Genomic DNA, 13,334 nt, shown 5'->3' on the forward strand with positions numbered 1-13,334 from the left:
ATACGGTCGTCTTCGAGTTGCATACGTACGTGTATTTTGAGTCATGCACGCCTCTGACTGGACTAATTTGCAGTGCACTCGTGTGCAACAGTAAGTGATCGATGTGAACTGCCTGATGCTGATGCTGATGAGTCAAGAGTGAATTCAGAGTTTTCCTGATGAATCAAGAGTGAAAATTTCGGATTTTGAAATGGTTTGAATCCGGATCGAGTGATTTTGTTGTTCGTCGACAGGGACGAGTGGATGTACGCACGAGGTATCCGGCATGGATGGATCCAAGGACCGTGCCGTGCATTGCAAAATCACATGGATTGATTAGCAATCCCCAAGCAAAGCAGCTCCTAGAACTCTATGCACATACATTATCCTCTGAAAGAAAGAAAAAAGATAATGATCAAAATCTATGCACATCTCACGGCGACCTGACTTGCCCATCTGACCATCTCCCCGTCCCACGTTATCTCCCATATTTTCTTTTGTCACGATCCATGGATCCATAGCCCATAGATGCATAGGTCATCGTCGCAGAGTCGCACGCCGTAGGGCCAAGGCAAACACAGACGCTTCCTTCCTTCCTTTCTTTCTCGCAGACGTACACATCACCCAACGCTCCAAAAGTAAACGGCCCTGCCGGGCGTAGCCGCAGCCACCCACCCCGGCCGCGCCATTATCCCGAGCTCCGACCTCCATCCACTTGCTCCGCAATCAGCCACAGGCTGCGGACACATTGACCAGGACGTTAATGATTGCCTTTTAAAAATTATTAGGTCGATTATTATGTGGGGGGATGAGGCCGAAAGATATGTGCATCAAGAATTCAGGATAAGTGCGTAGTGCTCTTCGATGCACCTGCCACTTCCTCCAGAAGTGCCCCGAGCAAACGCAAATCTTCAGCGCCTGATCGGCTGTTGGCTGTTGCTTTCGCCTTTTCCCTGTTCTGCAAAAATCGTTCCGGAAAAGGGTTCACAACTGTCAGGAGAACAGTGCGATGGGCATGTAGAGAAAACGAGCAGTTTCTTTTTGCAAGAAAGAAAGATCTGAATTTAAACCGTCCTAGGTCATAATTTCCATGCTCAAGTGATTTTTGTTCTCAAGGTTTCATGTGCTAATATATAGCAAACAATATGGCGCAGAAACTTTCATGTGAAATTAGGTTGGTGAAAACCATGGTCTGGTTTCTTATAAATTTAGAGTCCTATCATTGATTCAGAAGATATGCATGAATATATGCAGCAATAGATTATATCAGCATGGTGCAATATTCAATACCAACCTGGGCTCCAAAAAGATATTCAGTGGCAACTTCCAAAGTTTGATGACGACCTAGAGAAGGATAACCAACTAAGGCTTTGTACAGGATAGTTGGACTTTTGCACGTAGAGTTGTAGCTACCGAAGCAAAACGTCAAACATGTGAAGTGGGCAAGAAAATTATTTCTCTTTTTTTTTCCACTCTGGACTCTATTGAAAAAAAAATGCTGGTGGCAAACGTGTAAGAAACTGATTTGGATGTATCTTCAACATATACCTTTGCCATTTTTCCTCCAGGGAAGAAGACGAGGATAGATCAACAACACAAAACCAACAAACAGCTTCTTCCTCCTCCATGCTGTCGTAGAAAGAACCTCTGGTTCTTCAGCTAGTCAGAGCCCAAACCAAGCGCCCGCCTCTGCATCAGGGAGTTTCATGAGAGAATCATGCAGCCACTGAATTTGCCATGCAGCAGCAGTAGCAACTCAAAATTACCGGTGCCTTTCTTTGGCCTCGTCTTCGTCCTCCTGCTCTCCTCGGCCTCTTTCGTCAGCTCCTGCACGGAGCAAGAAAGGAGCTCCCTCATTGACTTTCGAGATGGGCTCTCGCAGGAGGGCAATGGCGGCCTCAACGTGTCATGGATCAACAGCACAGACTGCTGCCAATGGGAAGGAATCTTTTGCAGCACTGGTGGTGTGGTCACGGATGTCTTGCTTGGTTCTAAAGGCCTCAAAGGCATCATCCCACCATCCCTCAGCAATCTCACCGGGCTGCTGCGCCTCAATTTGTCCCGCAATTCACTTGAAGGAAGTCTACCAGCAGAATTGCTGTTCTCCAACAGTATCCTTGTCCTGGATGTCAGCTTCAACTACCTATCTGGTCCTCTGCAAGAGCGGCGGCAATCCTCAAATTCTGGTCTTCCTCTCCAGGTATTGAATATCTCAAGCAACTTCTTTAAAGGGCAGTTCCCATCCACAACACTGGAAGTGATGAAAAATCTGGTTGCTCTTAATGCAAGCAACAACACTTTTACTGGATTGATGCCATCTTCTGTTTGCAACTACGCCCCATCAATTGCCATGCTTGACCTTTCTTTGAATGAATTCAGTGGCACTGTTTCCCCAGAGTTTGCCAATTGCTCCATGTTAAAAGTACTCAAGGCTGGCCACAACAACCTTACAGGGGTTCTACCTCATGAACTTTTCAATGCAACCTCATTGGAGCAGCTCTCTTTTCCAAACAATGACTTACGAGGGATTCTTGATGCTTCCAACCTAGTCAGGCTCAACAATCTGATCATCCTTGATCTTGGATCAAATGGGTTCAGTGGTAATATATCAGATTCTATCGGGCAGCTGAGTAGATTGGAAGAGCTCCACTTAGACAACAACCTGATGTCTGGAGAGCTACCATCGGCACTAGGTAACTGCACAGGTCTCAGGTACATCACCATCAGAAATAACAGTTTTATGGGAGATCTTAGCAGAGTTAACTTTTCCCAGTTGGATCTGAGAACTGCAGATTTTTCAATGAACAACTTCACTGGTACAGTTCCTGAAAGCATCTATGCATGTAGCAATCTAATTGCATTACGGCTGGCTTTCAACAAATTTCATGGCCAATTCTCACCAAGCATTGCCAATCTCAGGTCCTTGTCCTTCCTTTCAATTACAAATAACTCATTTACAAATATCACAGATGCACTTGCAAAGCTCAAGAGCTGCAGGACCCTCACCTCCCTGCTTATTGGAACCAACTTCAACGGTGAAACCATACCGCAAGATGAAGCAATTGATGGTTTTGGGAATATTCAGGTCCTGACTATAGATGCTTGCCCTTTGGTCGGAAAAATCCCTCTTTGGCTATCAAAGCTCACAAAGCTGGAGATGTTAGATTTATCAAACAATCAACTGACCGGACTGGTACCATCCTGGATTAATAAACTGCAACTCCTCTTCTATCTAGACATATCAAACAACAGCCTTGCAGGGGATATCCCAATTGCATTGATGAATATGCCAATGATACAATATCAGAAGAACGCTGTCCAGTTGGACCCCAAGTTCCTAGAGTTACCAGTATATTGGACACCGACACGTCAATACCGGATGCTCAATGCTTTTCCCATTTCATTGAATATAGGCCACAATAGATTCACAGGTTCCATTCCCCCAGAGATTGGTCAGTTAAAAATGCTCGATGTCCTAAACTTCAGCTCCAACAACTTATCTGGAGAGATACCATGGCAAATCAACAACCTCACAAGCCTGCAAGTGCTAGACCTGTCAAACAACCAGCTCACAGGTGAAATCCCACAAACATTGAGTGAACTGCACTTCCTTTCGGTATTCAATGTGTCTAACAATGAACTAGAAGGGCCTGTTCCAACTGGATGGCAGTTTGATACATTTGCAAATTCTAGCTACAGTGGGAACACCAAGCTATGTGGCCGTATGCTCAGCATCCAATGTGACTCAACAAGAACACATACAACCCCCATGAAAAGGCGGAAGAAAAAGCCCATTTTTGCACTTGCTTTAGGTGTGTTCTTCGGCGGGCTTGCTATACTTTTATTGCTGGCACGTCTTCTTATATCCATAAGAACCACAAAATCTGCCAACAGAAATAAGAGCAGTAATAACAGGGACATAGGAGCAACTTCATTCAACTCTGTTTCAGAGCACTTGTGCGATATGATAAAGGGAAGCATTGTGGTGATGGTACCTCGAGGAAAGGAAGAATCAAATAATCTCACATTCAGTGATATCTTAAAGGCCACAAATAATTTTGATCAGCAGAACATTATCGGCTGTGGAGGTAATGGTCTAGTGTATATGGCTGAACTACCCTGTGGATCCAAGCTTGCAATTAAGAAACTCAATGGTGAAATGTGTCTCATGGAAAGAGAATTCACAGCAGAGGTTGAAGCACTCTCCATGGCACAACATGAGAATCTTGTTCCACTATGGGGTTATTGCATCCAGGGAAGCTCGAGGCTCCTCATATATTCTTTCATGGAGAATGGGAGTCTTGATGACTGGCTTCACAACAAGGATGGCGCCAACTCATTTCTCGATTGGCCAACAAGGCTCAAGATTGCACAAGGAGCAGGCCACGGCCTTTCATATATCCACAACACCTGCAAGCCTCACATTGTTCACCGCGATGTCAAGTCCAGCAACATCTTACTTGATAGAGAATTCAATGCTTATATTGCTGATTTTGGCCTCGCCAGATTGATTCTTCCTTATAACACACATGTCACGACAGAGCTGGTAGGCACACTGGGTTACATTCCTCCTGAGTACGGGCAGGCATGGGTGGCCACACTGAGAGGTGATATATACAGTTTTGGAGTAGTCTTGCTTGAGCTGCTCACAGGGAAGAGGCCTGTCCAGCTCTTGACCAAGTCAAAGGAACTTGTACAATGGGTACGGGAGATGCGGTGTCAGGGAAAGGATATTGAGGTCTTGGATCCTGCACTTAGAGGAAGAGGACATGATGAGCAAATGCTGAATGTGCTTGAAGTCGCTTGCAAGTGTATCAACCACAATCCTTGCCTGAGGCCAACCATCCAAGAGGTTGTGTCCTGCCTGGACAGTGTAAATGTAGACCTCCAGGTGCAGATGTAGTTAAAGGACAACAGACTCTAGGTGGTCATCTTGTACTTCACCTAATTAGTTGTAACTTCTGTGCAAGAATGGTTTTCTAACAAATTGTACTCGTACAGTAGTGTGTGCTGTGTGTAAATCTCTGAAAAGAAAATGCCCACGGTTATGAGGCCCTTTATACAATTTTACTTCTTCTTCTTTTTTAAGAAAAATCCTGTACTTCCAAGCTCAATCGCATGAACATGGAAAGTGCATGAGAAGAATACTGAGATCTTGTTTAATTCACCTACATTTAGTTTTCTAACAAATTGTACAGTTGTGTATGTACTTCAGTGAAATAAAAGGCTCACAGTTATGAGATTCATGTGTTCACATTTCTCTCTCTTCGGTGTAATGTGCGTTTCCAAGCTTAATTGCATGGACATTGAAATTGAAAGTGCACCAAAAGCATATCGAGCTATTGATTAATCCATCTACCATTTCTGGTTTGCTCAGCATACTTGTACAAGTAATTATATCAAACAAGTGGCGGATATGTGGACTGCATAATTCAGGAACGGGGCTGGATTTTGTTGGTTGACCCCGAAAGGGGAGATGATATGAACTAGCGGTGCTTGAAATGGGCGACGCGGGTGGTTTGTCTGCTGCGCCGCCGTCAGAGGCTCCCCAACCCAGCTGCCTCCCTTGCTGCTGCTCGAGCGGTGGATGTTAGTCCGGCAGCCGCGAGGAAGGCGGCGGCAGGGCTTTCGTTGGCAGATCTCACGACCAGGGCGTCCTGCTTCATTTTGTTGACGGCGGCAGCGGCTCCTTAGGGAGGAGCTTCTCCGTCCAGGCGGCTGGAGGCTGGGGCAGCCGGATCCAGTGGGAAACGGATCTGGCGGCCAGCCGGTACCAGGCCAACACCGGCGGCGCTGTCTAGGTGTCGTTTTCCCTCCTTTGAGGCGCTGTTGTGGTGTTTTCTGCAAGGGTTAGCAGTTCTCCGGGTGAAAACCTAACTCCGGCTCGTCGGATCGGCGACGATGGCGTTTTCAACGTCATGTTCTCCATGGAGGCGTCGCCTTGGGGTTCTGTGTACCTAAACTCATTGCCTAAGCGAAATCTTTTTTTATGTGGTTTCTACGTGGAAGGAATTGACGAGCAACCGAAGATTCAAACATCAAGTTTCTAAGCAGACGAGAGATGTGTTGGATTGGTGCTGCCGCAAAGCTATTGCAGGATTGAAACGTGAACGAAGAAGAAGATTGAAGCGCAGTCTTCTAGCTTTCTTTTTTTGTTTTAGAGCTTTCTTTCTTGTGCCTTTTAATCTCTCATTTTGAGGTTTAGAGCCTAAGAGTTCTTGTAGTTTGACCGTAGACATTCACAATGTGAATGTTCAAGGTTGGAATTTTCCTTAATCTAAAAAAAAACTCCCTTCCTACAGTCCTAGTACCAGATTCAGAGCAACCATAGGAAGTAAAAGCACCCAGTTTATTACTTGATTCAGAGCAAAACGAAAACAATGTACACTTCGACAGGCCATAGTATCCTAACAGTCCGACAATTTTGCATGCGGAATGCTAGCATCTACAGACCATACAATTCCGAGGAGCAAGCACTGGAAAGGACAGCACCGACATCCAACCAAAACAAATGTCAGGGGCATCAAATGATATACTGACCAACGGGGACTAGTCGCGGTAGCTGGCTGCAGTTAGTTTCCCAGCAGCGCCCGCGCGAATCCATGGCGGAATGGGACCGGCCGCTAAGGGAAGCCAGGCGGTGGCTGCGGCCGCCGGCGGGGAGGAGGGGATGGATAGAATGGAAAGAAGAACGCAGCTTTACAGGAGCTTGGGCCTGGGCCTTTTGGGTCGCTAGTGGGCCGTCTTGCAAATTGCCGTGGGTTTCATCGTGTTTCCAGATGTGATAGGCCTTTACTGATGGGATAGGCCCAAAAGGGATTAATACACATGAGACTGAATATTCCTTCTTTCTTTGACAGAGTACAACGAATGGAACCGAAGAAACCCGCGGAGGCTATATGTCGCGCGGGCTGCAAATTCACGATCCATCGCCTGAAAGATGCTAGATTCATTGGTGGGCTATTTGATTAATTTATTTGGTCCAATTACTTAGCTTAGTGCGCCCTGATTTGATGTCTACCGACTAGTTATATGAGGCAGCATGCAAAGTGATTTGATTGGACCAAATAAATTTATAGCAACCCATTACACACGCGCTACGAAGTTACTGTTTCAACATCACATGCTAGTAGTACCAATGAGTACTGCATGCATGCAAAGCTAGGCTTTTTTTCTATTTGTTACTCTTTTCTTTCTTTTTTTCTCTTTCTATTTTCTTGATCTTTTATTTTTCTTTGTTTCCTTTTCTTCTCCTAGTCTACCCCTGAGTAGCATACTGTTTGTTTACTCTTTTCTTTTTTTCTTGCTGTTTTCTTACTCTTTTCTTTTTGTTTCTTTTTGTTTCTAATCTACGCAGCTGGATCTTAGACTTTCTTTATGAAGATTAACGCGACATTCTTTGTAGATTAAATTATTCGCTCATAAAAATATTTTTTAACTATGTAGCTGCATTTTTCTTCGTGCCAAATTATTTTTTTTGCGTGTAACTAATTTGTTTCATAATTCTAAATTATTTGTTCGCTTTATATATTAAATTGTTCCGTGGCATTGATCCATTTGTTCGTGACATGCATTTTTTGTTATTTATCCTATACGATTAAATGTTCGCGATGTTTAATAGTTGGAAAAATTAGATATATACCATTAAAAGATCCCAAAGTTAGAAATATACCATCGTGATCCACGTGTCATTGATTCATGTGAGCCCCATATGTCAGTGAGATAACGATGGTATATATCTAACTTTGGGATCTTTTAATGGTACGAATCCAAATTTTCTATAGTTGTTTGTTCGTAGTATATTATTATTTGTTCGTCATGTTTAATTTTTTTGTTCGTAGAAAATTATCATTTTTTCGTGTTGTTAAAATAATTGTTCCTAGTAGTCGAAATTAATTGTTTAGTATTAAAACTACCTTTAAAAAATATTGTGCAAACATAAGCAAGTGTGATCTTGTTTTGACGATCTTGTCATAAAAAAGATAGTGGTGTAATCTATATATACTATATAGATAGCACCCACTAACTATTTCTCTATTCATGCAAGATGTACACATCATTCTCCACTAAGTGTCCCACTAACTTTCAACTACCTTATTAATTACAAAAAATGTTCATGTCATCTCTACAATATGCAATACTTTTAATCTTTAATTAACTAAAATAAAATCATATACATATGCTATTTTTTCATCACCTATTCTTCTATAATGTCATCAAATATTCTATTGGTGTTTCTTATTTTAGCTTATCATTTTTTATGAGATTCAATAAACAAGAAAATGTCCATATAATCTCTACTATGTGCAATACTTTTAATCTTTAATTTATTAACATAAAGTCATATACATACTCTATTTTTGCAATACTTTTAATCTTTAATCTATTAACGTAAAGACTCATATACATACTCTATTTTTTTGAGCACCTATTCTTTTATAATGTGATCAAATATTCTATTGGCGTTAGTTTATCGATTTCTACTGGATCTTGATAAAAAATAACATGCAAATAAATTTCATATCAACTATATAGCCTATATAGATGACACCTACTAAAGTCATTAACTATATTTCTCTTAACATGCAAGTTATCCGCATCATATAGGAATCTATTATATCAAATGCTACATCAACATCAACTAGGGCCATCTATTTAAGTTTTCCATCGATTTTTTGTGAATGTTGCCATGCAATCATCTTAATTTTTTATTTTCAAATTTCACGTTAAATTTAAGAAATCCCGCAGCAACGCGCGGGGTATCACCTAGTTGGAATTTAATTTGGACGCACCGTTTAAGATTTATCGTTTTTTTGTACAAACTCCCCTTGCATGTGGGTGATATCATCAATTTTGTCTTCACTTGCATGCATGCACATGAAAAAAAGGGAAAACAGTCCGAATACCGTGACAGGTCTAAAATCTCGATCTAATAGAAAGTGCTCTCGCGGAAGAAAAATTGATCCCGCTTATTGCTTCAGATGATGGTTGGCGCTAACATCGCCTGAAGCGACGCCTAACCGTGCCCGAAGAAACCTGCAAATGTACAGTCATTTCCATCCGAGGTTAGCATCCGGTAGATCATGGTGAGTGATGGTTATAGTACAAATTACTGAAATTAGGCGTTAACACACTGCAGAAGTTACAACCTTTTCTTGGATCCCTCCCTGCTGCAGGCCTGCACCCTCGGTTTTTAAATTGCTTTGCTCCCCGCTCCAGCTTCCAATCCATGCTTCTGCTTCCAGCTGCAGCATCAGCAGCACGACGGTGGACATGGGGATCCGTGCGCGCAGGCAGGGCAGCAGAGGCATCGTATGTGTCCGGCGATCCAATCCGACACTGCATAAAAACAATTCGGACACCTCATGATCATTGATCAGGTACGCCTAATCAAGCAGCCGCGTCGGGCTTGGACTTGGACCATCCCCATCCGTTTCGGGAAGAAAGGTTAGCTTTCTTTTCATCACTGAACAATGCTCGGTTCATGTGCAAGTGCAAGTGAACGGAACATTCCCAGGAACAGCTTCAGTTTCAGCAGACACGGTTAAGGAAGAATCGCCGATAAATTAATCACCGTCAGTAAACAGTAGCAGTAAATCTGTCGGTGCGTACACCGTTAGGTCAGTCTCAATGAAGATTTTATGGAGAGTTTCATGACATCAAATGTCGTCAATTTTGCTGATGTGGCAAGAAGAGAGAAGTATGAATTTTTATGGGATGTAAGGAGAGTTTCATCGCACGATTAGTCTAGGTATCTGTGACCATAAAATTTCCACTAAAATTGGGCTTAGAAACTCAGGTCACATTCCCCCATTTCTCCGTACGCGGCGGGCCATCCTCCGGGAAAAGTTCACCGCCGCCGTCGCCGGTCGCCCGCGCGTGCAGCTCGTACACACACGGACCGCGTACTCGACGCACCGTGCTCAAAAGGCGAGCGGTGAAAAGGCAGCCGAAGCTAGCTGGTGCTCGCCGCCGGGGGGGCACGTGGCGGCGGCACGCCGCCGTACCGATCGGGGCGCCAGGAAAAGAGCCTCACGTTCCAGCCATGGCTGATCACCAGCTAGCTCTGGCGCCTGCCCACCCGGCCTGTATATTTTATTAGTCCTGCACGCGCGGCAACAGCTGTGTGGCGGTCGCTTGACTCGCTCGCTCAGCCATGGATGATGGATCAGCACCCCGCCTTTTGGGCGCTGTCTCATCATACAGTCTCTGCTAATCTTTGCTTTCATATGCAGATGCTCTCGTCGTCTTATTACCGCGTTACAGGCTTAAGAACGCTGCAGGATGTAAATTTAGAAACTGTGAAGTACAGTGGTTGCAGAGTTCAGACTTTCAGACTGTCTGAAGTCTGAAACTCTGAACTAGAATGACCCGAAATTCAGAGCATCTGCGGAACAAAGTGCGTCATCACGCAGCCTGATTAAACAAATTACCGACCATCAAAAGGTAACTGAGCCGTCTCGCCCATCGAGAGTGCCTGCCATATTATTCCTTCCTAGGATCCATTCCTGCCACTGACTGATGAGACGCCGATCCCAACGCGAATGCACGACGACACTGGCAGAGTGGCAGGCTGTCACTGAACCTGCAGGGTTCGTCTCCAGTCAGTCAGTGTTAATCAGAAGGTTAGCGACTTAGTTGTGTACTTTAAAATTTTAACCGCGATCAACTTGCATACACTGATGCACCCGACAATTTGGGCGCTGCAGTTAACCAATCTCCCCTTGACGTGGCCGGGCGATCACTCAGATCGTCTCCCACCTTGTTTATTCAGACATTCAGAGGGCACGCCAGGGGCACGATGCTTTGCAATAGTCTATTGCTGTTCCAAAAGTGCCTCAAGTGCGACTCAGACTACTGCTACCAGCCTACCACTGACTGTGATAGGACTTCAGGGTAGGTTTACCAGCAAGTTCAAACTGTCCCTGCTAATATAGAGGCCAGTCTTTAATGCTCGAAGTTCAGAAATCTGAATCGTGTCGGTGCTATGCCGACTTTCTGATTCTTTGGATTCAGTTTGAACTTATCTGCAAAAGCATGTATGAACTGTTTGAAAAAAAAACAGCATGCAGTTAACTCTTTTGAGGCTTCCTGGTTTTGATGTAGCCATTGTTGAGTCTGATGAGGTGAAAACTGAAAACTGGAACTCTCCAGATAATCTACTTCTGCCTAACGGTTTAGTAATTAACAACAAGAAGAACAGAAGGTGCTATGCTTCTACGGACTGACTGTTTAGGAGAAGAAACTTCGACCGGTAAAAGTGAGATGGAGCAGCAGGAACCACGAACATCTTCCGCAGATCACGTGCCTGCATCACGTGATCCAGCCACCTCCCCTGCAGAAAGGAACGTGGCGAGCAGTTAAAAAACTGGCACATTAGTCCTTGGGACCAACTAACCCCAGTCTTAGACCGAATTAAGCCAAAGGGTTTAGCAGTGCAGTCAAAGATGCAGCACATGCCGCCTAGTGGGAAGATGCAGAAAACAATCAGCACATGAATTCCCACAGGATGCTCTGGGTGGTCAGTGGTGGTCACTGTATGCAGCGGGTTCGGGTCACCGTGTAGCATCCGACTCCGTTTGTCTTTTTTTTTTTTGAATCTTCTCTCGAAATTTGTCAGGTTTCAACAAAGGAAAAACAAAATCGGTGTGCATGCTGCATGCATACTGAAGAATTGTATATTTGTACCGCATGTTTTTTTTTTGGCCAGTGTCATCAGTTGGGGCGCAGGAGTTCCATAATAAGTCTTCTATTTGGAAAAGCATTTTCTCTTTGCACTACCACTATTTGTCTACTTGATTTTGAATTTTGATGAAATCATACGGCTTGCGGTACGAATCCGCCACCGGGTCCGAGATCCGACCCCCGGTTACCAAATAGCGCCGCTTGCTACATGCTAGTGGTATGATAGTGATTATAGTATCCGGCACTGAAAAAAAACCCGCCCAAAGCCCATGTTAACTCCCACCACCTCTCCTCGATCCTTGCTCTAATCCACACACCACCCACTACCTCCCTGAGCTCGCACACTGTCCCAGGAGGAACACACCACCAGGCACCAGGGGCCTGCAGCCCTCTGCACTTCCTGCTGCAGTCTGCAGATGATGATGAGTTCTTCCAGCAGCAGCAGGGTTTGTCCAGTGGCGCTGCCACTGCTGCTAGTGGCGCTCCTCCTCCTGAGCTCGTGTCCAGCTGCGTGGTGCACGGAGCTGACGAGCGCTGCCGACGCGGGTGCCGCCAGCGGCCGACCGGCGGCTCGGCGGATGCTGGTGTCACGGCCGTCAACGAGCCGGCAGAAGGCCGAGCAGGCGCAGCAGCAAATGCGGGTCGACGGCCGGAGGATGCCATTCAAGCAGGCCGCGGCGAGCTTCGGCCGGAGGATACCCAGATCCGGCTGGAACCCGATCCAGAACAGATGAGGTATACACACACGCGCACACTCTGAATCTCTGATGCTAGCTCATCATTCTTTTTCACGATGCTGTAATGGACAAAATTGGCGTGTGAATTTTGATCCAAGCTAAAATTCTCTAGAATTAAAACTAGTGGCAATTAGCAGCGTCCTCTCCTCCCTCTATCATTCTTTTTTTCACTTGCTTACACATGATCCGTAGTGCTCGTTCATGGGAATACCAGTAGAGCAGGACCAAGCTCTGCAGCCTGCAACTTCCACTGATTTCTGCATGGACAGCATGGTGTTTCATGTTTCAGGGAATTAGCGCCGGTGAGGTCCTGGTCCCGAATGAAGCCATCAGCCATGGGGCATGGTCGCATGGACGAACCTGACCATTGGATGGTTTGGAAGCGCGCGCGATCGAGGAGCAAGGAAATCGCACACCGTCCGATCGAGTTTTAGGATCGTCGTCGCGTCTGCATGTACTAGCTGCTACCTAGGCTAGCTTTTGCAATTTTGTAGTGCTAGTAGTTCACTAGTTTTTCCCCCTTTTTTTTTGGTTTATATAGTTATTGTTAGTGTATGTTAATTAGCCAGTCAGATGGGCAGTAGCTAGCAGGTTATGTCAGCGTAGCTAAGCTCTTTTCCGTTTTTGCTCTCTTTCTTTTTCAGATGTTCTTTTATTTGTTGGTTTAGCAGGCTGCAGGCAGCTGTAATACATAAAGCTCTTCTTGGTACATGGAAGAAACTAAGCTTGTTGGTCTGTTGTTTCCTTCCTGGTTCCGAGACTCGTGAGTCGTGAATTTATAATTTTGTTCCCGAACGCCGTCATGCATGTGCCCGCCGAATGTTCTGGAGCCCAGCTCATCAGAATTAAGAAACGCTGATTGGTTGAGTACTTTGTTTTTTCTTTTCTTCTATTTTGAAAATTACTGGTTGAGTACAGGCTTCATGTAAGAGT

The 13,334-nt window shown here is 44.8% G+C and overlaps 2 protein-coding genes and 1 long non-coding RNA gene across 3 annotated transcripts; 2 read left to right on the plus strand and 1 right to left on the minus strand.

The window, feature by feature from the left end:
• Positions 1–290: 290 nt before the first annotated feature.
• LOC120704309 lies at positions 291–1,665 on the minus strand. The gene is made up of 4 exons (XM_039988652.1): positions 1,528–1,665; positions 1,274–1,323; positions 850–937; positions 291–716 (listed from the first exon to the last, which is right to left on the minus strand). The coding sequence occupies exons 1-4, from the start codon at positions 1,534–1,536 to the stop codon at positions 600–602; spliced, it is 264 nt and encodes an 87-aa protein (XP_039844586.1). The 5' UTR covers positions 1,537–1,665; the 3' UTR covers positions 291–599.
• On the plus strand, positions 1,296–5,233 carry LOC120704308 (tyrosine-sulfated glycopeptide receptor 1-like). The gene has a single exon (XM_039988651.1). It carries the CDS (start codon positions 1,697–1,699, stop codon positions 4,880–4,882), a length of 3,186 nt encoding a protein of 1,061 aa, XP_039844585.1. The 5' UTR covers positions 1,296–1,696; the 3' UTR covers positions 4,883–5,233.
• A 6,194-nt stretch (positions 5,234–11,427) lies between these two features.
• Positions 11,428–13,024, plus strand: LOC120705246. Its single transcript, XR_005687853.1, has 2 exons — positions 11,428–12,399; positions 12,671–13,024. It is a non-coding gene; the product is annotated as an uncharacterized LOC120705246 (long non-coding RNA).
• Positions 13,025–13,334: the final 310 nt, after the last annotated feature.

This window comes from Panicum virgatum, chromosome 4K, assembly GCF_016808335.1.
Source record: "Panicum virgatum strain AP13 chromosome 4K, P.virgatum_v5, whole genome shotgun sequence".
Classification (NCBI taxonomy): Eukaryota; Viridiplantae; Streptophyta; class Magnoliopsida; order Poales; family Poaceae; genus Panicum; species Panicum virgatum.

Bases quoted from the DNA above. Each gene is read 5' to 3' on its own strand.
- LOC120704309 (XM_039988652.1), bottom strand. The intron at 938-1,273 runs GTTGGTATTGAA...CGATTTTTGCAG, and splicing joins AATATCTTTTTGGAGCCCAG to AACAGGGAAAAGGCGAAAGC. The intron at 717-849 runs GTGCATCGAAGA...ATGTGTCCGCAG, and splicing joins ACTTCTGGAGGAAGTGGCAG to CCTGTGGCTGATTGCGGAGC.
- LOC120704308 (XM_039988651.1), top strand. From the start codon at position 1,697: ATGCAGCCACTGAATTTGCCATGCAGCAGCAGTAGCAACTCAAAATTA.